Source organism: Dama dama, chromosome 5 (genome assembly GCF_033118175.1).
Source record: "Dama dama isolate Ldn47 chromosome 5, ASM3311817v1, whole genome shotgun sequence".
Lineage (NCBI taxonomy): Eukaryota > Metazoa > Chordata > Mammalia > Artiodactyla > Cervidae > Dama > Dama dama.
Window position 1 is genome coordinate 12,751,293 of NC_083685.1, and position 23,205 is coordinate 12,774,497.

Sequence of the window (23,205 nt, forward strand, 5' to 3'; positions counted from 1 at the left end):
GCTCTAAAGTCATCTCATTTGCCACCAGGGGAGGGGGCACTGCAATTTGGGAAATACTGGTTTTTTAGGATAAGATGTTTTTAAGCCACAGATTAACCTTTCCAAATAACCTGGGCACATATTTTAATCAGTCAGCTAGAGACAGGATTTGCAAAATGATTTTATTTTCTTCTTCCTGCTTTCCCTTCGCTCTCCCATTTTCAGAATAAGCAGTTATCGCTTCTGTAACTAGAAACCACACATAAATGTTGGAAAATAACTAAGATACCCTCCACATGTTCCAAACACAGATTGCTGGGTGAGGAGAGGGGAGGAGGGTTCGTGCCCAGACATTTGCCAAGCCAATCCAAAAGTTATTTATGTGGGATCACGGCAGAGTTAAGGTTCAACCCTCCATCACCCCACCCCCTCCCTCCCTCCGTTCCGATTGTTGGAATTAGAGGAAATTTCATTCCTCCCGCTTTGCTGCCTGAGCCAGCTGTCACCGGGTGTGTGGGGGACAGGAAACAGGATTACAAGATCAACAGTGAGCCCGCCGTTCCAGCCAGGCTGTTATCAGAGCCGTCTCCGGAGAGCCATCTTCCCCACTTGTCACTACCAACTGTGACCTGGGAGTTGGGACCACAGCCCAGACTCAATTCTGAACAAGGGCAAAACTAGGAGTAATGAGGAGTTCTCCCCAACTCAGATCATATTTTGGAGCATGGACTAAGAACCAAGTACCCTTCAGGCATTCTCTCACATAGTCCTTACAAGAACCCCCGAAAGGGGAAGCTATCTTTATTTATGCCCATTTTACAGATGAGGATACTGAAGCGCCCTGCAGTAACATCACTTGCCCACGGTCACCTGTATACACACAGAGCAGGGACTAAACCCAGGTTTGTCTGACTCCAAAGCCTATTGGAGCCTCTCTGCTTTGTTCCTTCTCCCCACCAGGGGACAGCTCCGGAGAACTGGATGGATGACCCTGTCCACTCTCCCAGCCTGGAGAGTGGTCAGTCCAACCCTCTGTTTCCCAATGCAACGCCTCACATGGCCACAAAGACACATGTGGCTGGGAGGCTGAGAGTTTCAATCCAACATGTCAATCGCTGACCCCTACTGAGGACCAATTACCTTTCCTTCCTTCCATCTCCAGGTGCCTAGGTGGGAAGAAGCACACAGCCAATGTGCAATAACCCTGGGGAGTAGTGAGGGCAGACAGTTCAGACCTAAGCAGAGTCCTCTGCCTAAATAGCTCACCAGGCACGTGGTTCAGAGCTGTAGGAAGAGACTCCTGGATTGCTGACATGAGAGCTCTCAAACACCCGTCCGTCCCCCACTGTCTCTGCTTCCATGCCTATCATCTGTCCAACCAGCTTCCAAAGTGTGGGGCCCCGGCCTGACACAGAAAAGCAGTGAGGGCTCCTAGGAAGAGACACACCCGACCAGGCAGCCTGTGGCCAGAAGCAGCTCCCTGGAGGAAGGAACAGCTACAAGGAGAAATAGTTACAAGGAGGCTTTAGTGATGATGGGCAGGAGATGGAAGGGGAGGGGAAAAAAGATGGAGTTTAGTTAGACCAACCATGGTGTTCATGGGGCCAAAAACAATGGATAGAAGACAGATTTGGAGCCACCCCTTCAGCCTGAATGAAAGGGAGAGGGGACTCCGGTAAGGAGCAAAGCTAGGGGGCGTGGCCAGGCCGGATGGGAAGGGCGTGGTCAAACACAGCAAGGCATCTGCACCTGACACAGAGGGCAATAGGAGTGTGAGGCTGTGAAGAAATGTGTCTTGTTTGTGCTGTACAAAGATGTCTCTGGGCTTCCCTGGGTAGCTCAGCTGGTAAAGAATCCACCTGCAATGCAGGAGACCCCGGTTCCATTCCTGGGTCGGGAAGATCCCTTGGAGAAGGAAATGGCAACCCACTCCGGTGTTCTTGCCTGGAAAATTCCATGGACAGAGGAGCCCGGCGGGCTAGAGTCCATGGGGTAACAAAGAGTTGGACGTGACTGAGCGGCTAAGCACAGGGACAAGATGTCTTTGGCAGCTGCCTGGGACATGTCTGGGAGGGGAACAGAGCTGATGTCAGACCTAAGGAGGCTAGGAGGCTGGGGCAGGTGAGGCTGCTGGTGGAAAGGCAGACTGGATGGAGAAAGGAGGTGAACTGTGAGACATGATAAGGTGGTAGCATCTCCGACACCAGGTGACTGGGTAAGACTGAGGCGGCTACTTGCAATACCTTAAACCATAATCCCTCCTGCCCTGGACCTGGTGGAAAGGAGGGAAGAAGTACTGGGCGGAAAAAGCCCTCCTGTCCCCAGCTGCACAGCCTGGACCCCCACGTGCAGGACGACCAAGATGAGACTGCCCATCAGTGGCTAAGCTGCCATGATGACAAGATGACCATTAGGACAGGACGGGGTTTAGACACCGTATAAACAAACACATGAAAGAGCCTACAGCTGAAAATTGTTTGACCTCTTTCACCTTCAAGTGATGTTTGTTATCAACTTTTCCACCCACCACAGGCTAAATTCAACTCCAACTTCCAAGGGAAGACACGTAAAGCCAAAAATGTTTCTAAGTAATAATTTAAGGACTTGGTTACTTTCACCACATAAAGCATCTTACAAGTCCACCATCATGAAAGAAATCAGTTATGAATGCAGGAATTCATATGAGTCTAGTGTACCTGTTCCACCTGAAGTTAATGGCATATTTATTTTTTAAAAGCATGCAAAATTAGATCTGCTAAACCCTCTATCTGAAAAAGATTTCTACAGCATGTTATTTCCAAACCCAACGTTCAAACCACAAAGCTGTGGGACCTTTCTCTCCCTCTTCTTCTTGGGTCTCTTGTCCTCCTTTGAATGAGTACACGTGTCCATCTGCCCAACTCTCCCTTTTCAGGTTTTCCAGAAAGGGTAAGGATAAGCTTCCTAAATGACCTCATTTTATTTTGAAATGCTAAACCCACCAAAATGGGAAGAAAAAAATAACATTTCTTGGTCAAAACGATCGAGATGTATTTCGAATTCTCTTGCCATATGGTAAGTTATTTTGGATCCCTACCAAGAGAATATTTGACAAAATTGGCAACGCTTGTACAATCCTTTCAAATCAGACCAAATTCCCACTATGTCCATTTGCCACAGCCCCTTCTATTCATCATATCAGCGACCAAGACCACAGGATATGTAAAAAGACCAAGCAATTTTTATCACCAGCTTCTAATCCACCACCCCCACCCCATGCCAGGGAGACCACGTGGTGTCAAGCTTGTATATCACCCCACGGAAATCAAGTCATTAACTCTCCTTTCATTTACCAAGAGCTGTTGTCAAAAGAAAATCATTCATCGGCTGTGACTTATGGGAAGAAAGAGAGAGAGGACTTCATTAGAGAGGAAGACAGCAGAGAAAGAGGAGAAAATTGTAGCTTTTGCTCCCTGGGCAGATGGAGACAGTCAAGTTCCCTCATACACAGTCTTCCCCAAATCTACACGCTCCGGAGGGTCTGATAGAGGAAACCACATCGAGGGTTTGGTTTACGCTGTAAAAATCCCACCTGCAATGCAGAAGCTGCAGGAGACACAGGTTCAACCCCTGGGTCAGGAAGATCCCTGGGAGGAGGGCACGGCAACCCACTCCACTATTCTTACCTGGAGAGTGCCATGGACAGAGAAGCCCGGTGGGCGACAGTGAAGTGACTTAGCATGCATGCACTTGTGCACATGAAGGGTTATCAGAAAGTGGGATTCCAGAGGCGCTTTCTCATTTCTCGATGGCAACAGGGCCCCATTTCTCTGTGCCTGGCCTTCCGGGGCTGCTGGCTCACCTGGGCTATTGAAAGGCAAGGGATGCAGAGAGCGGGGAGCCGAGGATCCCACTTCTTACCTTTGCATTCTCGACATTCTGTGTAGCTCCATGTCATCGCTGCCCCGGAATCCTTTGGCAAAGGGGTTATTCTCAATCTTTAATTGGGTGATCTGTAGGAAGCAGAGAGAGAGAGAGTTCTGTGTTCACTTGGTTGCTATAAAACCACCTGGGGACCCAGCTAATGATAAGTGTCATGGAAACACAGTCTCTGGCAACCCAAAGAAGCAAATTAAGCCTGTCACGTCAACGGGACCCACCACTGCATTCAAAAGGAGGCTCTGAAAAATGTCCTAGATCAGACTGTCTTTAAAAGGGGAGGAAAAAAAACCTGGTTTCAGCTTGCCCATTAATTGGAGTCATACTCTGCATCATTCCAGCCAGATTGGCGTTTTTGTCTCAATCACAGCATTTTGTGTTTCAAACACAATGCAGGCCTCAACACTTGGTCCTCCACCCCCTTGGAAAATTGTACCATGTTGACACGATGTCAGTTTCCTGCAGCGTGGCAATCTCCATTGGGAAGGACTTGATTATTGCTCTCGAAATCCTACTATGCCTCATTTCACATTCATTTCATAGTTTTCACAGAGTTTGCTAGCTCCAGTGAAAAGGAGGGCGTCTAATTAAATAAAGACTAACATATAGAATTACAATATATATGAGAGCTACCTAACAGCTCCAAACCTCTTTAATTATATAAGGAAGAAAGAATCCTCTTCTGGGAAATTTTCGTTGCAATGTATAAAACTCAGTGACAGAACGGGGTCTTTTGGTTCAAGGTCCATCAACACATATTCTTGAAACCATCAACATATTCTGTTAGCGTGAGTGTACAGTAGCAAATCTAGGTAAAAGAGTACATCCCTATGAAGTTTGCCAGAGTATGTCCCAAAAACTGTGTGTGAATTGAATTTTTATATATCAGATCACTTTACAGACACCAAGGCAGTGTTCATCAGAGGTCATTCAAAAATCACTTCATCATCATTATACCTATATAGCCTTGGTCCACTAATCTGCTTAATATTTTTATTAAATCAAACCACTTTTTTTACTTCTTAGTATACTTTTTGTTTGTTGTTGTTTAGTCACTAAGTTGTGTCCGACTCTTTTGCAAGCCCAAGGACTGTAGCCCACCAGGCTCCTCTGTCCATGGGATTTTCCCAGGCAAGAATACTAGAGTGGGTTGTTATTTCCTTCTCCAGGGATCAAACCCACATCTGTTGCATTGACAAGCAGATTCTTTACCACTGAGCCACCAGGGAAGCCCAGTATTTTGTTTATTTTCAGTTTAACTACTGAATTATAATTACTGATTAAAATTTAAGGTAGTTATAATTATGTTCTGTTTTTACTATTTTTTTATTTATTCTTTCATATTTTTGGTCTTACTTGGATTGATTGTATGTATTTGTATTATTTCATTCTTCTGCCTCTACTGGCTTCTTAATGATTCTCTTCTTTTAAAACTTTTTATTTTGTATTGAGTATAGCCAATTAACAATGTTGTGATAGCTTCAGGTGACCAGAAAAGGGACTCAGCCATACAATATACATGTATCCACTCTCCCCCAAGCTCCCCTCCCATCCAGGCTGCCATATAACATTGAGCAGAGTTCCCTGCGCTGTACTTGTTGGTTATCCATTTTAAATAGACCAGTGTGTACATGCCCAAAATCAAACCACTTTTTATTTAAATCTATTTTATAAATATACTGTATCACTTTTCTATATGTCAAAGTGGAAACACTTGCAAATCAATAAAAAGATAGCAAGTGTATCAAATTCTCTCTACTGGTACCCCTAGAAAGTTCCAAACCGGAAGGCCAACCTTCCCTTTGTTGCAAGGGAAAATTCGACACTTTTACAGACGTATTTAACATAAACTGGTACCGAAGTAAGTCTCCCTTTCTCTAGCAGATGAATAGAAAGATAGTTAGAACAAGAACAGATTTTTTTTCCTATAGTTCCATCATCTTCAGATCCACACAGAGCCATCTTTTCTACCCCCAGTAGCATCTTTACAGACTTCAAGAAATGAAGGAGTTGCTTTGAGAAACTAGGCATAATTAAGGAATGTACAGATCTGTCCATTTGGGGGCAAGAACATTCTGTTTTCTGCTAGACATGGTCTTATAGCAATTCCTTCTAACCCCAGGACTCTGTCATGAATATAAAATTACTATATATGAGTTTGTGTGCTCACAATAAAATATATATACACTTAACATTTTTTAAATGTTATGTGATTCCAACCATATGACATTTTGGAAAAGGCAAAACTAGGGAAACAGCAAAAAGAGTAGCAGTTGCCAGGGGTTAGGAGGAAGGGGAAAATGAACAAGAGAAGCATAGAGGATTTTTACGGCAATAAAACAATTTCTATGGGATATATCATGGTGAAGACGTGCCATTTCACATTTGTCTAAACCCACAGAATCTAGAGAATTCCTTGGTGGTCCAGTGGTTAGGACTTGGAGCTTCTACTGCAGGGGACACAGGTTTGATCCCTGGTCAGGGAAGTAGGATCCCATGAGCTACATGGTACAACCGAGAAAAAAAAAAAAAACCACACAGTCTACAACACCAAGAGTGAACTCTAAGGCAAACTACAGGCTCTGGGTGATGATGCGTCAATGCAGGTTCATCAGTAGTATCATATGTCCCACTCTGGGGGTGGGGGTGGGGGTGGGGGTGATGCTGTTAGTAGGGGAGGTTGTACATGGTGGGGGGAAGCGGACAGAGGTTATACAAGACTCTGCTTCCCACTCAATTTTACTATGAACCTGAAACTGTTCCAAAAAAAAAATAAAATCAACTTTAAAACTTTTAAACCACGCATGGGCATGTCTATGTATACACATTCCCTTCTCCTTCCTTTTTTTTTTTTAAACCTGGTAACCCATTCCTGTAACTTTCTGACCTCAAATCGACTCTTCAGAGTATGTAGAAACATCTGTAAAAACCTCTCTGGAAAACAGAAGAGACTGGCACAACACTGTAAATCAACTTTACCTCAATAAAAAAAATTTTTTTTAAATACAAAAATCTCTTTGGATAACAATCTTGAACATGTGCATTCCTCAACTCAGCCCCATCACCTAGCAGGGCTTTCTTTCTCACACCAGTTTTATGACAGCAAAATGCAACCATAAAACCATAAAGCATTTTTAATGGTGAGGGGTGGAAGGGAGAGATTTTCAAAAGTTGAGTAAAAATTAGATCATTTTTAAAAAGGGTGGAGGGAATCCTTATCCCGATTCCTATGCCCCTCACCCACCCATCCAGAGACAGAAGCCAGCCCCTGAAAATACTGAGGATAAGACGACAATAGGGGTGGGGCAACTGGGCTGAATTAATGCCTATTCCATGACATCGCTATTCCACAGAAACACACAAAAAATTACCCAGAGCAAAAAAAGAAAAGGGTGGGTTTTGGTACTTTATCAGCAAAAATCTTTTGCTCAAAAAAACTTCTGCTCGAAGTAAGTTTAGATGCAGGTGAAAATGCCTACCTTATTTCATACTAGTCCTCTCATTTACCATAACCCTGTCTATGAAATCCCTTGCACCTCAAACAGAATAACTGCTGCCTAATTCTTGTTCTTATCCCATACCTCCCAAAAATATGTCAGAGGATGCGCAGAACTGGTAAGACATACACTGAGATGTGTGGATCTCACCTACCTACCTCGCTCTGTAGATTTGAGGATAGATGGCTATGGTCGTACGAATTACCCCTGAGAAATCTTAACCTGTAAGCTTAGGGGCCGGTGAAAATGTCTATCTTATTTCATACTAGTCCCCTCATTTACCATAATCCTGTCTATGAAATTCCCTTCCGAACGTGGAGCTAGTCACTCACGGGCACACAAACCCATACACCTGGATGTCTGCGTTCCACCCAAAGGCTGCACTGAAACTGACTTCCATGCGTCATACAAATGTACTCCCTCCAAAATCAGCATAAAGCCGGATATCCGGGGGAGGGGCCGATCGGGAGAAAAACAAATATAAATGCCAGGTCCAACCACTGAGACAGAGGTTGTAAAAATTAATGAGAATAATTGTTGTGAATTCTCGCTTTTGGGAAGAAAAAAAAAAAAAAAACCCTCGCGAGGGCCAAAAATCTTAATTATGTCTCTCTATTAGGGGTTCATTTCCTGGTCCCAACCAGAGAGCTCATACCTCATAAATACAGGCTCCATACACAATGATTTAAACAGAAGGAAAATGCCTTTTAATGGCAAAGTAAGTTAATATTGAAGGGAGAGACACGCTTGCATACAAAGCCATTGTTACCTAAGCAGGGAAATGAAATGCCCATGTGACCTTTTTTTTAACACCTAAATATTTCTAGGGATTGCCCTGGGAGCTGCTGACAACTGCAGCGCAAACCTTACAAAAACCTGTTTCACAGAGTGAGCGTCGCTGGGGAAGATTCGAGTGTTTAAATATCTTTCTCAAGCTGTCAACCATCTGGGGAAATAACCCCCAAATCCAGCTTGGGATCACAGCTGGGCTCAGGAAATACGTCGTATCATTAGGAACCCCATGGTAGACAGGCGTGTGATGGCAGTGTAAGAAACGAAGCCTGGCCATGTACCTGCCTCCACCTGGTACCTGCAGGCAAAGATCAGTCTGGAGGCACAAGCCCTCTGGGCCAAAACTTGGTGGCTTGCATTTTTCCAACTGACTTGATGTACGTGAATTTGAGCAAACTCCAGGGGCTAGTGAAGGACAGAGGAGCCTGGCGTGCTGCCGTCCATGGGGTCGCAAAGAGTCGGACAGGACTTTGCAATTAAACAACTGCATTTTTCCAAATTGTCCTGGCAATTCAATCACATAGACTGCTTTTCTTTCCAAAGCATACTGCCAGGCAAACTGTCCTTGGACTGACAGAACAATCAGGGCATGAACCAGTTAGTCCACAAAGTAGTTGTAGTTGTGTTTCAACCACAGTAATAAGAGCTTATTTAAAAATCTCAGCTTTTCAGATTCTAAAATAGGATAGACGAAGAGTTTTCCAGAACCTGCGTTTTGGATGGAGTTGCCCTGTTACTGTTAACTGATCAGTGATGAAGTCAATCATGACTCATCACCTGTGCTGACTCTGTACCCAGGCTCTGCCTGATTACCCGTTCCACGGATTAGTTTATTTTAATCCCCACCATGATAATAACCACACACACACACAAAAAAAAAAAAAAAAAAAAAAAATTCTCTTCTTAGTCCCATTTTACAGATGGGGAAAACTGAGTTAAATAATGTGCCCAAGTCAGATAGATTTGAACCCAAGCATCTACCGCCAGATTGTGACGCTAACATTTACACAAGAATGAGGAACAGCCCAGGTGGCTTTTACCCACAAAGCCAAGAGTCTCAACATCCCATCCAGGTGGGACAATAAAGTAACAAAACAGAGTCTACAAATCACAGTCAACCCAACTGCCCCGCTTATTTAAGTCACACATCATATATCCACGTGGGGAATGTCTGCAGGGGCCTGAATGCGACTGGAAAAATACACTGCATTAGACTTCCTCCTGACAAAGAAAATAGGTGTTTTTGGTTACTTGATAACTAAAAAGTGGGGAAAACCTCATGCAGGAGAGAGTGCTTGAAAGTCATCTCCTTGAGCGCTTGAAATCCTTATGGATGCCAGGTTGGCTTTAAAAAACAACAACAAAAAAAAAAAAACCCTGCATGTACAGCTCAGCCTGGCTCCTTGGCTCAACCAATGAAGAAAATCAGTAATTCCTGTGTGATCCTCAAATACACCTATATTCATCACTCAACTGATCATGGTCCTTATTTCATGACGTTAAGTCAAAGTGTGATGCTATATACCTGAAACTAATACAGTGCATGTGTTAATTATATCCCAATAAAACTGGAAGGAAAAAACAAGCAAAAAAAAAAAAACACATATATTCAAATGCATCTTTGGAAACTCATGTTTTGGGACCCATGAGCATTTAGATACACAATCTCCTAGACTGTGTTCAAAACTTACACGTACACACCCCATTGGACAGGCACTCCACACACATAGATGACCAAATACATGCATTGAAGACGACCTTTAAATAAAATAAAATCTAGGGGATGTTGAGTGTGTTCACAAGTAACTACAGTGATAGTTTCATGGATATACACATATGTCAAACAGCTAATTGAATACGTCAAATCGTGTGGTTTATCATATGACAGTTATGCCTCAACAAAGCTATAAACAGAGAAAGACTGTGTGGTCCCCCAAATCTACCCACTCCTGAGGAACCCCTAAGGTCTTTACTATTAATATATAAAGCTTGGAGATTTTCCCCAAAGGACCTGAACACTCATGCGTTTCTTTACCAGGTCACTTTCATATGTCTACAACTTCCTGTCCCCTCTCTCTGGGTGAACCTGGGTTTTCCTGGCAGGAAAAAAAAAAAAGATTCTACATATTTTTGGACCCTGTGTCAAGACTAGGAAGCTCTAAGCACATACACACACACATATATATATACACACACACATATGGGGAACTGAGCGTTCCGGTGGCTATTTTTTCCATTTTTTTCCCCTGTAGCCATCACCACAAAGTTAAACACAGGTTTACAGCAGCCATAGAGGAAACAGGTTTCTAGCAGCCAGACTCAAATTAGCCTGAAACAGCGTAGCAACTTTCAGGGCACTTGACCCTACCTTTTTTTTCTCTTATTGGTTAAAGTGGGAAGAAATTTTTAAAAAATAATAAAATAGAAAGCCCTTCTTTTCCTTTAAAAAGTAATCACATTTAGGGGGTAGGAGGGAGTGCGTTTTCTGCTGAAAGGAAGCTTGCCCAAGGCCTGGGATCCCAAATAGGCCGTGTGGCCTGCAAGGGACCATCCGTCACAGCTTGGCTTGGTCACTGACAATCTGAATTTGGAGATTACCCACAGCATTTCGTAACTGCCCTGGCTTCGTTGGGGGTGGGGATTAGCCGACACACAGTCTGCATGAAATGACCTTCAAGGGGTGACTGGAGGCTTTAGGGTGCTAAGCCCATCTCTCACTCTAACCTGGCCTCTCCAGCCTGGCTCCACAGCCTCTGCAGCCTCCCCCACCCCACTTTTCTCTTGCCCATGGGGGCGGAATGAGAGCTGCAGAGGGCGAGGGCACCCTAGCCCCCGTCCGCCTCCGTAAATCGTCCCCATGACCCACCCTCATTGATCTCATGTGGACTCCCCCTACCACTTTCCCCTCCCACAGCCCCTAGCCGCAAATCACTTCACAATATTCCACGAGTCTACCACCCCAGAAGGGGGCAGCGATGCCTCCCCAGCCCCTATATCTTGCCTTTCCCGCTTCCAGATCTTTCCATAACGAGGTTTAGGAATCATTCAGTCGTGCCCTCCCCACGCCAATAAAATGAATCCATGGGCACTCAGGTTTCTAAAGAACAGGCATGAACCATGACACGTCAAGATGAGCCCTTTCTCCCGAGCAAGAAGACATCTACCCCCCAATCTGCAGTTAGGAAGGCATCTTATTCTAGCATCACCGTCAAGCTTTGAAGGACCGAACTGGGGCCTGAATTTCAAACAGCATGGGGGTCTGACGGTGACACAACCCATCTGCGACATCCCACCTCTACATAACCCTGCAGCCACCAAACAATGAGCTGGCCTTGTGCACGTCTCCCCTCACCAGGCTGTGTCTTGGCAGGATCTTACTTAAGTCCCCAGAGCTTCGATTCAGGCAGCTGGTGACACAAGTTCCTCTGCTTTTGCTTTTGTTTTAGCAATGCCAGTCTTGCTTGAGTATGTACTTTGGGGTCAGTCATTACTGAAACAATTAAGAAAGCATCTGGGAAGGTCCAAACTCAAGGTTTCCAGCAACTCAGCCACCTCCCCTGATGGGAGCTGAAATGCATCCAAAAGGCAAAAGTAGAGGAGGAAAGGAGACCGGCCCCCCACAGAAAAGGTGGCCCCAGGCAGGGTGGCACCAGGTTCCCCACCCAAGAGCACCGAGCGCATCAGTGCGGGGACCTTACTTTTCACTGATCTTTCACCACTACAGGGGGATGACTTCTTGTTGCATGTGAGGATAGGTATTGATACCAAGCGGTCAGCCACGGTTTGACAATTTCCATCTAGTGTGTGGGAGTATGACTTTCATGCCACGCCTATGAATACAGTACAAACAGCTGCGATCCTTAGGCTGCAGCTCTGTTCCTGCCCCAGGCCCCTGGACAGAAGTTGGTGCCCACTGTAGGGTGGAATAAAAGTGCCCAGAGGCTTAAGGTTTTAGCAGAAGCCCCCTGCGGATTCATGCAAACAAGTAAGTGACCCCAGGCCTGCTGGTTCCTGGGTCCTGAGCTTACCTTGTGGTTCTGGTAGGAAGTCACCGCAATAAACGCCGTCTCAGGAAAGACGTGGGTACAGAACGCGGTGTTTTTTGAGCCAAATCCATTATTTTCGTCCGCTTTCACGATGTGTAATCTTGGCTGGTATTTATGCATGGAATTTAGAATAATCTAAAAATAATAAAGAAAATGAGATGGTAAGAAAAATCAAACCCCCTTTGTTTCCATAAAACCCCACTCTCTACCCCAAAATTACGTTCCTTATAAAGACTCTCAAAAACAGGTCTGATTTTTTTCCCTCCTGTTTTTGAAAAGAAGCCAGTGATTTCATTAAAAAGAAACATTTCAAAAATGACAATTTCCATCTGAAAAAGCCACGGTAATATTCCTGGAATCTACCGAAAGCACACGGGGTAGTAAATCAGAATTCTTAATAAAGTTTGCTTAATAAATTAACTCTCTGCATAGGGCACTTCCCGCCCCCCTCCATGCGAGTGAAGCAAGTTTGGGGAATTGGTGCCCCCAAGGAAGTCTGGGCAGCAATTTTGGAATGAAAGGAGTACAGAAACAAACAAATATACATACAGATAACCACCCCTTCTCCGCGCCCCCCCCCAAAAGAAAGTTCAAAGAGATGCAGAAGAAGAGACCAAGCATTTGCAGAACTGGAGGAAAAATCACCAGTTTGGTCCTTTGTTTGGAAAATGTGCAAAGAGGAGTCAATAAAGAAGAGAGCAAAGTGGTGGGAGGGGGTGTGAGATGGGGGGAGAAAGAGCGCCCCCCCTAACATCAAACGGGCCTGGGTGCCCTCAAGAGTCCCTTTCTCCAATTTTACAACATTTCAGGATCCACCACTGGAATTATCTCCAGACTTGGCCCCAAACAGAACTGGGACATCCTACTTCATGGGCAATATTTTTCTCCTTCCTTTCTACCTTCTCCATGTTTGGGGAGGGGGTCTCGGGGACCAGTGGGGTCTCCCTGATGTCGCTGTACTATGATTACAACCACCACAGTGAAGACTGAGAGGGGTCTGCAGACACCACTCTCTCTCTGGAGCAGGACCAACCAGAGAAGAGGAGCATCCTTACCAATACAACCGAGTTTGTTGTCTGATTGATGCCTTGCAGTTTGCAGCTGCCGAGAGGCTGGTAACGCTAATGTTGGTCAAAACGTTCTAGAGCTATACCCACCGAATGGGCTAACCGCCGCGTTTCCTGAGCTGAAAAATCTGGCCTGGTTTTTCCCCAGGATCGCGACACTGAGCGGCAGAGGGAGTCTCAGTGTCTGATTATTTGCATGGATGACCCTGGGGCAGGGTGCCTGGGCCAACCCTTGAGACCCGCCTGGAGGAGGGGGAGGGGAGCGCGGCCGGACCCGATCGGGGGAGGGGCGAAAAAAGACTCGGGACCCCGCGGCTCCCCGACCCCCGGGCCGCGCGGCTCTAATCTCCGGCCGCCGCGGCCCGGCCGCCTCCCCGGCCGATAGCGACGCCGGCCCGGGCGGCGTGGCGACAGAGAGACGCAGCGGGGCCCCACGGGCCGCCGCAGCCCCCGGCCGGCGCGGCCATCGTCCCGGCTTAGCCAAATTGCTTTGACGGCCGGGGACAGTGTGGAGACATCAGCGCGAGGGCGATCTAATGGCCCTTAATTTCATTAGGGCGGCTTTGGATTCCGAGTCCGGAGTTTAGGATGGTAATGCGTGGCAGCTCCTCCGCGGGCTCGGAAAGACCTGCAACTCGCACGGGCGCGCGAGGCTCGGGCGCCGGCCTGTGCGCGCGCCTTCCCTAGGGGTCTACCCCAGCGCGACCCCAAAGGCACACCCAGGGCCGCAGAGGGAAAGCTACGAAGCCCAGACAAAGGATACTCAGAGGCCCCCACCAAGGGCTCCTAGCCTCCAGAAGGATGCCATCCCAGGAAGATGCAGGCAGGTCGTTTACAAAATGGTCCCCTCTCTCTCCGTCGCTTAACCTAAAGCCTCCCTCAGCATGCTTTCCTAAACCTAACTGCCGGCGCGCACCAACACCCACGCAAGCTGGAGAATACACCTGGCTTGGATGCACCACTAGCTGGACCCTGCCGGCAAAATACCCGGTTTAAACGCAAAGGAGGCCCCAGCATTTGGCCCAGGAAACACCCGCCTCTGCCCCTTTGCAACCCTTCCTACAGCGTAGAAAGGTAATGAACCTTCCTTCTCCCTGCTCTGCCCTAGCGGCCAGTCTGGCCTCACACCAACCACGTGTAGAGAGGCACTGAAGGCATCAGTGAACAACCTGTGGTCCCCTTCCACCACTGGACCCTGTGGGCTCAGGGCATCAGCCCTAAGGCCTCAGGAACCTGATTTCTCATGAGAACCTTCACAAACCCTCCTCCCTCCTGACCAAATGCATCTGCACCCAGGCCCCTCATGTCCCCAAACTGGGGACCATGTGTTGATCTTCTCTCTAAACAGATGGAGTGGCAGGACCCCAATCGCTTCTGGAATTAGACCTAGCCTCACATCCTCCTTCCTAAATACAAGCTGTGTGACCTCGGGCAGGTCATCTTCCCTTCCGTGAGCTCCCAGTTACAAATGCTGTATTTCCATCCTCCTCTCTAAGCTGCTCTGAGGGTCAAATGCCCTGAGACGGATCAGCCCACTTGTTTGGTGGAATCAGCAAACTAAAGGTTCTGAACTCTGAATTCAGAGACTGTGTTCTGTCCTGGTGACCATGTCCAACGAAGAGATTTAGGGATGTTTCCCCCCAAATCCATGTTCTGTTGGTTTTTCTTTGGGGGAAGAAAGAGTGATACCCTATAGAGAATCTGCTAGGAGCTACACATTCTCTTGGAAGGCAGGAGACCACACCCACAATATCTTGCAGTTTCAGGGGGTTCCCCCGGCCCCTGTAAGAGACAGGTGTAAGAGCCTGATCTGGGCTTGCCCACTCTGGACATGGTGGGAGGAGAGGGAAAAGCTGGAAACTGGAACAAACTGATAAACCCGAGGGTGTCAAGCTCAAAGGGGCTTGGGTACCAGAGTTTGCCTCTGGGGGGTTGGTCTCCCCATCTGTAAAAGAGGAAGCAGAGAGTCTAGGGTCTCCCTTTCAGCTAGAACATCCCGATGATAAGAGGATTTGGAAGGAGGTAGGTAAGGCATCAGCTTCCCTGGTGGCTCAGTGGTAAAGAATCCACCAGCCTTCAGGAGATGTTGGTTCCATCCCTGGGCTGGGAATATCCCCTGGAGAAGGAAATGGCAACCCACTCCAGTATTCTTGCCTGGGAAATCCCATGGATAGAGGAGCCTGGCAGGCTACAGTCCGTGGGCTGGCAAAGAGTTGGACACAACAGCAAAGAGCTGAACAACAACAACAAAAGATAAGGTATAAGGCTCCCACTGTGGTCAAGCCTTTGTGATCTGTGCTGAGTACCCACCAAGCTAGAGGGCCGCCCCAGTCCCTGATCACAGTTGGGGCTGAACAAACAGGAATTCCAGGCCCGGAATGAACAGCTTTAGTCACCCCCACAACCCCCGTCCCTCAGCAAAAGCAGATGGGTTGGATGCTGGCATCAGAGATGCAGGGTGAGCCCTGGGCCAGGAGAACCGGGGGCTAGATCACCAGCCAGCCGGGAAAGACACACTCCAGAGCGTGGATTAACGGACAACAGGAAGGACCGCCAGGGGCAGATGTCTGAGCAGCAGAGAGGTGGAGAAAGCCAGGAAGAATTAGAAGGTGTGAGAAATAAGAGAAAAGCAAAGAGAGGTGAAAAAGAGGCAACGAAAGGGAAGAGAAAGGCCAGGTCAAAAAGGTAGACAGGGAAAGAGGCCAAGGCCGCTGAAATGGAGCAAAGAAAGAAGCGTGGGTGGGCACAAGGAGCCAAGAAGAGAAAGTTCTGGAGAAGAGGAAGGGGAGGGGGAAGGTGAGAAAGAGAGGTGTGGACCTGCTGATAGAAGAAAGGACCGCGGGAGGTACTCACATGCCCAAACGGGTCCAGGTGGTTGTTGGTGAGCTTGAGTTTCTGGAAGGAGACGAGCTGTCGCATCCAATGCGCGCCCGTGGCTGGCGAGTCCGGGTGCACGTAGAGGCGGCCCGGCATGGCGGGTTCCGCTTTGCCCGTCACAGACCTAGACCAAGGAGAGGCGCCGTCCGCTAGACTTAGCGCACCGCGGAGCCGGCTGCCTCGGGAGCCAGCGACGGCGGCTGAATACGAGACAGATCTGGAAATGGCCTGACCCTCAGGTCTTGCTCGGGCACCTACAATGCCAGATGCCCAGAAAGCCTAGAGCCGGTGTCCAGGTGAGAGTTCCCCCTGCCCCACACTTAACCAACTGACTTGCTCTTTCGCCTTCCACCTAATTCCTTCCCCAGCACCAAGGGCTCCATCTCGCAGCGTCTCTCTGCCCACGAACAACTGGTGCATTCTGGAAAGCTTGGATGTGCAAAAAAGTCTCCGGGAAAAAAAAAATCCTTGAGGGCTTTCCAAAGGGGCTTCGTCCTCAAGCCTCTGCACTCTTGGCAGCCAGGGGAGCAAAGTACCCAAAGAATGAACCTCTCGTCTCCTGCCTGTTTAACTCAAATACCCCGGACGGATTTTGCAATTTCATAAAACAGGCATGTTCAAAGCAGGTAACTCATAAAAAAAATAACTGTTAATGGTTTATGCCCCCCAGAAATAGCTCCAACGCTTGGAACAATATCCTGTGTAAAGGTCCACAAACCCTCCAGTCCAGCAACAGACATCCGCACTTTACTTCCTCTGAGCCTCAGTTTTCCCATCTATAAAATGGGAGCTACTGGCTGCTGTTTCTTTTTCTCAGGGCGAGGTCAGGAGGATGCAGAGCCGTGGGCAGCAAAAACCTCTAGCACACAGTAGAAGCTCAAAACAATGTTTATTGGTTCTGTGGGGAAAGGGAAGTTGGGTTTGCACGGTCCACCTCACCCTCCCCACCCGGCCACTGTGTTGCCTACCATTTATTATCTGCGAACTTGTATCTGTGGTCATCCGCGGGAACGATGTCCATGAGAAGAATGTACTTCGTTTTGGGATTCAGGCCGGTCACCTTCACTTTGTAACTGGGAAACATCCGCCTAGAAGAGAAGGGGCGGAGGCGGAGAGACAGAGGCAGGGAATTAATGCAAATATGAAGATCGCATCTACAAATTTTTATGAAAAGAATCTACGTATCTTTTAAGAAACGTGGAGGAGATACGGTGGCCCCTGCTCCGCACTTGCCAAGATCCAGCCCAGGTTTCCCTCCAAGTTATGGGAAGAGAAAGGTCCGGAGCTGAGCAAGCAGGCAGGGACTACACCTATTTCCCGGAGGAAATAGAAACCAGGAGGAAAGAGCTTCTAGAGACTGGTTTCAAAGAGGGCCAGAAAGGGACCCCGCATTTCGATTCTTGCTAAATGCCTCTTTCAGAACCAGACACCTACTTTTTTATTCGGGGGCAGGAAAATGCTTAATAGGTTTAAGGGCGGGAAAAAGTGGCCTGCTTCGCCCAGCCAGGTGTTTCGGCCATTCTGCGCAAAGCTGCGCGTCACGTGAGCACCCAGGTGGGTGCGCCCTGGGACTGCCCGCGCGAGGGTGCCCACACAAGGTGCGTCCTGGCTACAGTCCTCTGCCCCCAGGGTATGGCGCGGCGCGTGACCTCTGACACGAATCTCGGCCAGGAATTCATTCATAAATGCTTCACCGCTTCTCCAAGGCGCTGGCACTCTGACGTGGAGAGTCTAAACGTTTTGGCCCTCCGCGAAGAAAATTTGGTTTCTGGAAGAAGCCGATCCCTGCCGAGATCGGATGCTTGGAAGGAGGTTCCGCAACCCCGCATGCGCCGTGCCCGCGCCCACTCCGCGCCCAGGCGCACTCCCTGGTCTCCATCCCGCCTTTGATGGAGGTCGCCCCGAAAGCCGATCGGGACGCAAGGACCAGTGGCTGGAGCCCGGCTCGCCCAGGGATGGCGGGAAGGGGTGAGGGAGACCTCTCCCTCGGGCCTTGGAGCCGCGCCTCGCGGTGTTTATCTGCCCGAGGGAGCGCGCCTGGAGGCGGAGGCGCAGAAGGCTTCGCAGGCCTTTTATAGTTAAATCCCGTCGGCTCAGGCTGGGGAGGGGGAAAGGAGGCCCCGGCCGCGCTCCCTCCTCGGCGGCGGAATGGGAAGAGGACTTGAGTTCTTTGGTATAAACAGAACGCGCCTCCTAGTTCACTGGGGCCGAGCGGGGGAGCAGACATTGTTTAATTTCAAATAATAATAAATGTCACTGTTGTCAGTTTATTGCGGGGGGCTTGGGCTGGAGAAGCGGTGGGCGTCTGGAGAGGCGGCTCCATCCGCCCCCTTCACACACTCGGTGGCTTGGGCCTACCGGCTCCTCGGCTTCACACGGCTGCTCCGCGCAGGCCCGGGGCTTTCTGCCCCTTAGGGACGCGGAGGGCCAGTCCAGCGTTGCTAAGGCCGTGGGGGGGTGGTCCCCGCGCCGGGGCGCACGCCCGCGCGCACCCAGTCGCTGGGACAGCGAGCAGCACGACGCTCCTACCCCCTCCCCCAGAAGTCTCGCATTTCTAGCTAAAACTCTGCGAGCTTTTAAGAGGAACTCTGGGGGTGAGTGTCTTGACGAAACTGCCGTGTTTATCGGTGTCTGTATATAGAGCCCGGCCGAGCCCCGGTTCAGTTTCAAAGGTTTCGCCTCCTTTCTATAAACAATGAAAGAGGTAGCGAACACACTCAACGATTCCGAGGTTTGGCGATCGGGTGCGACCCTGGAACCGCTCCAAGGTCAGCGAGAATGGGAAGGAGGGTCTGGGCGAGGAATCAAGTCTGAGATCCCATGAAACCCAAAGCTCCCCTCTCATCTTTGTGTGTCTCAGCACCTCTCCATTCTCCCGTGGGCTCTCCCATCTCATCTCTCGTTCTCTCATTACTGATCCATTTAGAGAGCATGGCCTCCCAAGCTTCTTATATAGGACGTGGAAGAAATGCCCAGTTTCAAGAATCAAATCTTTTAGGTACTTTATTTCCCTAACACTGATGGCGATCCCTGGAGGAATTCGCCATGCCTCTTTAACCACAATAGAGTTAAACAAAATATATTCATATTCCATCTCTCTGTCTCTCCCGTTTCTACTCTCCCCTTTTCTGATCGCCCACACCTTTCTTCATCTCTACCACAAGTTCCCTGCGCCTCCTCCACAGAGGAGACCATCTCACCTGCCAGCCTTGGTTATGATCATTTCTGTTCCCACTTCGTGGAATTTCAGCCACAGTTCTCTTTCATGGAGAAACACCTTGATCCCTTCCATGCCCTATAGGAGGAGAGAAAAGTCACACAGAGAAGGCCTGGAGACAATGAGCCTTCGCTCCCCACACTCCCTGAAAACACAGAGTTTTCTTCTCCTTTCCCCTCAAGCCAGTGGGCTCCTAGGCTGAACCACTGCCCCCAACCCCTATCGCTGTCTGGGCTCTGGAGCAGCCCCTGCCCAGGAAATTGTGGTGTGTGTCTGTGTGTGTGTGTGTGTGTGTGTGTGTGTGTGTGCGCGCGCTCTTTCTGGGAAGGTCTTAACCCCATGGTGCAGATCCGTCTCCTTCTAATGCCACCAACATAAGGCTAGAGGAAAACCCCCCAACCATCACGGCATTCCAGAATGTGCATGGGGAAGATGGGGCTAAGGGGAAAAAAAAAAAAGGACCAATCACACTTTAGCCAAGAGGCAGCTAAAAGAGAAAAAAGAGAGAGAAAAAAAAAAGCCTCAATCTCGAAAAACTCACTCAGGATATTCCAATGTAGGCATCCAGATGTCCACACAAAAACACACAGATGTGCGAACACTGTATGTGCGTGTTTAATCTCCCCATGGCGGTGCATATATAGATATAGGTGAAATTTACCATTTTTAAATGTTTATATATTATAATAGGTTGCCACAGTCCCAAACAAAATTTATCAAATCTCAAATATCTCTATGAATATGCTTCCTAGGCCCTCCTTCCATCCAGCTTCATTCACTTCAAGCTGTTTTGATTATGGGCACAGCAATTTAACATTCCTGATATCAACTACAAGTTTTACAAAACTGATGCTCATATATATATATATACATCTTCATTTTGCAATAACTTAGAAACGTCTAATAGGTAGATTTGTTTTCTCCTGGAAGAAAACCTAAGTTTCTGAAAATGCGTGCCCACTGCCGCGCTACAAATATAGGGGCATATTCCTGAGATGGGAAGGGCAGAGGAGAGAGGCGATGGAAAAGCCAGGAAGGCCATCGAAATCCCAAAGAAGGGTTTCAGCTACATGCAAGTATCTCTCCAGGTCAAGACAACCACTTCCAGCCCTCTGACACTCTGTTTAAAAATCATCAAGGTCTACAGAGGACGCCTTGAGCGCCCAGGGCGCCCGGGTGAAGGGCGCTGAGGCTTCACGATCGGCTGGCACCCAGCTTTCAACCAGGCGAGCCCGCGACTCCCCACGCCCTCCCGGCCCAGCCCTGCGCACTCCCCGCCGCCGGCCCGGGCCGCGCCAGTTCTCCAAGCCCCGGACGCCAGACAAACGATGCGGCGCGCGGGGCTGGGGCGGCGACGCGGAGAAGGCGGGCGGAGGCGAAGGCTGCGGCAGATCTGAAGAGGGGTCAAGCCATCGCTCATGCCAGCCTGAAGCGGCCGCTGACCTGGCCCTTAATGAGGCGTTCAGACCGAGTTTACACCTCATGCAGCAGGAAAGGAAGGATCTGGACCCTTGTTCGCTGGCCCCAAAGTGCCGGATCTTTATGACTCCCCTAACCATTTCCACGAATTCAAAAATCCTATGGCCATAAAGATAATCGTCACAATACAGCGGGTAGAAATACACTGGCATTTGGGGAGGCATGGCAGAGAAGGGTGGAATTGAATGGGGATAAAAAGAAAAAGGGTAATTATGGGCACCACCCCCCCACTTCCTCCTCCGCCTCAACCCCTGAATAGAGGGGCTTTGGCTTCTGCAAAGGGTCCCGAGGCCCTTCTTACCTGCTGGGTGAAAGCCGCCTGCGGGGACGACGGGGACTTGCTGGGGGCCCCTAGCGCACTTTCGGGTTTGGAGTCACAGGGAAGATCCTTGGCGTCTGGTTCCAGGGGTGTGTGAGCCAGGCCAAAGCCCTCGTCTGCGTCGGCCATGGTGATCCCGGGGCCCTGCGACCTCTCGGGGTCCTGCTCTGAGGACGGGAAGGCCAGCGACAGGCAGATGAGAGGGGGGCGCAGAGAGACAAACAGAGAAGGTTGGAAGCACAATTCTGGTGACAGGAGGGGCCAGTTACTCGGCTGCTACTCGAGGTTTCCAGCTCCCAGCACCTCCTTCCCCCGCTGAAGGAGGCTGCAGAAGGTCCCGTTAATCTTAGCATTACTATTACTTTATGACCACGCACAACCTCTTGCGAAAGCCCCCGCGTCACAGCGGGAGGAGGCGAGGCCCGCATCTCCGCTGCGCAGGCTCCCCCACGATAAGCGAGCTGCCCGTCAAATTTGTCTGGACTTCTGGAAGAGCCAATAAAGATAAGGCGTGGGTATTTTTGGAAGCCATTGGGTACGAACCCAAAACAAAACAAAACACAAACCTACTGCCCTTCTGAGAATTTTTTCTCTTCGTCAAATTACAGGAGGCCAGCAGAGCCCTATTGATGAAAACTGGCAACAGGAATATTCCCTGCAGTGGCCAAGATGCCTGAAATAACCCGCCTCTTGCAAAAAAAATCAAAAACACAGGAGGGGAAAGATCCGCAGATGAAGAGGCCAGGTCCTGAACATTCACGTTCATCTTTTATCAGTTCCGGGCCTTAAGCTTAGAAGTCCTTTAACATTAAGAGTCCTCCCTTTTCCCCCATTCGTAAGCAACGTGAAAAATAAAAAAAGGAGTCAAACAGAAAGGTCGAGAAAGCGGTGGCGCTGCAGTTCGAAGGAGGCGCGAGGCCGGGTGCCCGAAGCCAGCGCTGGGCCGCCGGCCTCCGGAGCGCGTTCCCCTCGTTTTTCTCGGCTCTCCAGGCCCAGCCGGGCGTTTTGTCGAGCAGCCTGGCTGAGGGGAGCTTCTCCGAGCTTCAGCCGGGCCTGTTTCGCTGGAACTGCAGGCCTAAGCTTGGGGCTGGCGACGCCAAAGCGGTTCCCGAATAAGTCCTGAGCTTCCGGCGTTGAACCCGCCACTGAGATCCGACGCGAGGCGCCGGCTGGCCCAGGTTTTACGGGCATGTGAGGTCGGAACACGCAAAATAACAGCTGCAGAACGGTTCAAGCCCGGAGGAGCCTGCCCCATGCTCTGATCGTCTTCCAATCTCTTCTACGTTCCCCAGTAGGGATTTCCTCCCTCAAAATCCGGGAACGCTGGGAAGGAGGCTCAAGAAATGCCTCCCCCAATTTTAGCAGCCGCTCCAGCGGAAGGCTGGATCCCACTCCCCCGATTTGCCGTGGCCGGAGACCCAGAAATGGTGCGGAGGAGATCGGCTTCTAAGCACGATTCCCAAGCCTCCTCCTTCACCACGCCCTTGGGGTTCGGGGGAGGCAGTGATGGGAGCCCCGAAGCCGGCTGACAACAAAAGAAAGCAGTGCTGGCGTCCCCACGTGCGCGCCCCTGCAACCGCCGGCCGCGAGGACAATCCCACCCCAAGCCCGGGCCGAGGTCCCGGAGAGCTGGGGGGCTGGCGGTCCCGAACGAGATGCGGTTTGACAGAAGCAGGCCGCGCGTCCTGCAAGCCTCCACGCCTCTCCCCCAGCCCTGGCTCCCTCCTCGGCTCCACGCGCCGGGCAGCTCCGGGCCGCGGAAAAATCGCTGCGAGCCAGGCCCTGCAGAATCCCCGGGCCAGGCTCGAGAGCCGCCTTGCAAGCCTCCCCGAGCCTCCTCGGCCGGCGGGCTCCCTCCCCGGCCTCCCGGGCCACCGGCGGAACGGTTACCTCTCTCGGTGAAGCCGGTGCATTCACCGCATTCCTTCTGACTCCTAGCAGGGAAGCCGGCGGCGAGGCGGGGGCGCGGGCATGGTGGCTCCGGGGTCTACGGGGGAGACTGCTTCCCCGGACC

General features: G+C 49.6%; 1 protein-coding gene across 1 annotated transcript in view; it reads right to left on the bottom strand.

Annotated features, from left to right (window-relative positions):
• The window catches only part of TBX5 (T-box transcription factor 5), a 47,258-nt gene extending 25,938 nt beyond the window's left edge, over nt 1–21,320 (bottom strand). The window contains exons 1-6 of the mRNA XM_061140843.1: nt 21,174–21,320; nt 19,377–19,471; nt 17,145–17,264; nt 16,153–16,300; nt 12,215–12,367; nt 3,880–3,971 (exon numbers count right to left, since the gene is read on the bottom strand). Of these exons, the coding sequence (XP_060996826.1) occupies nt 3,880–3,971; nt 12,215–12,367; nt 16,153–16,300; nt 17,145–17,264; nt 19,377–19,471; nt 21,174–21,320 (755 nt within the window). The remainder of the gene's footprint in view (nt 1–3,879; nt 3,972–12,214; nt 12,368–16,152; nt 16,301–17,144; nt 17,265–19,376; nt 19,472–21,173) is intronic.
• Between the last annotated feature and the right edge of the window lie 1,885 nt (nt 21,321–23,205).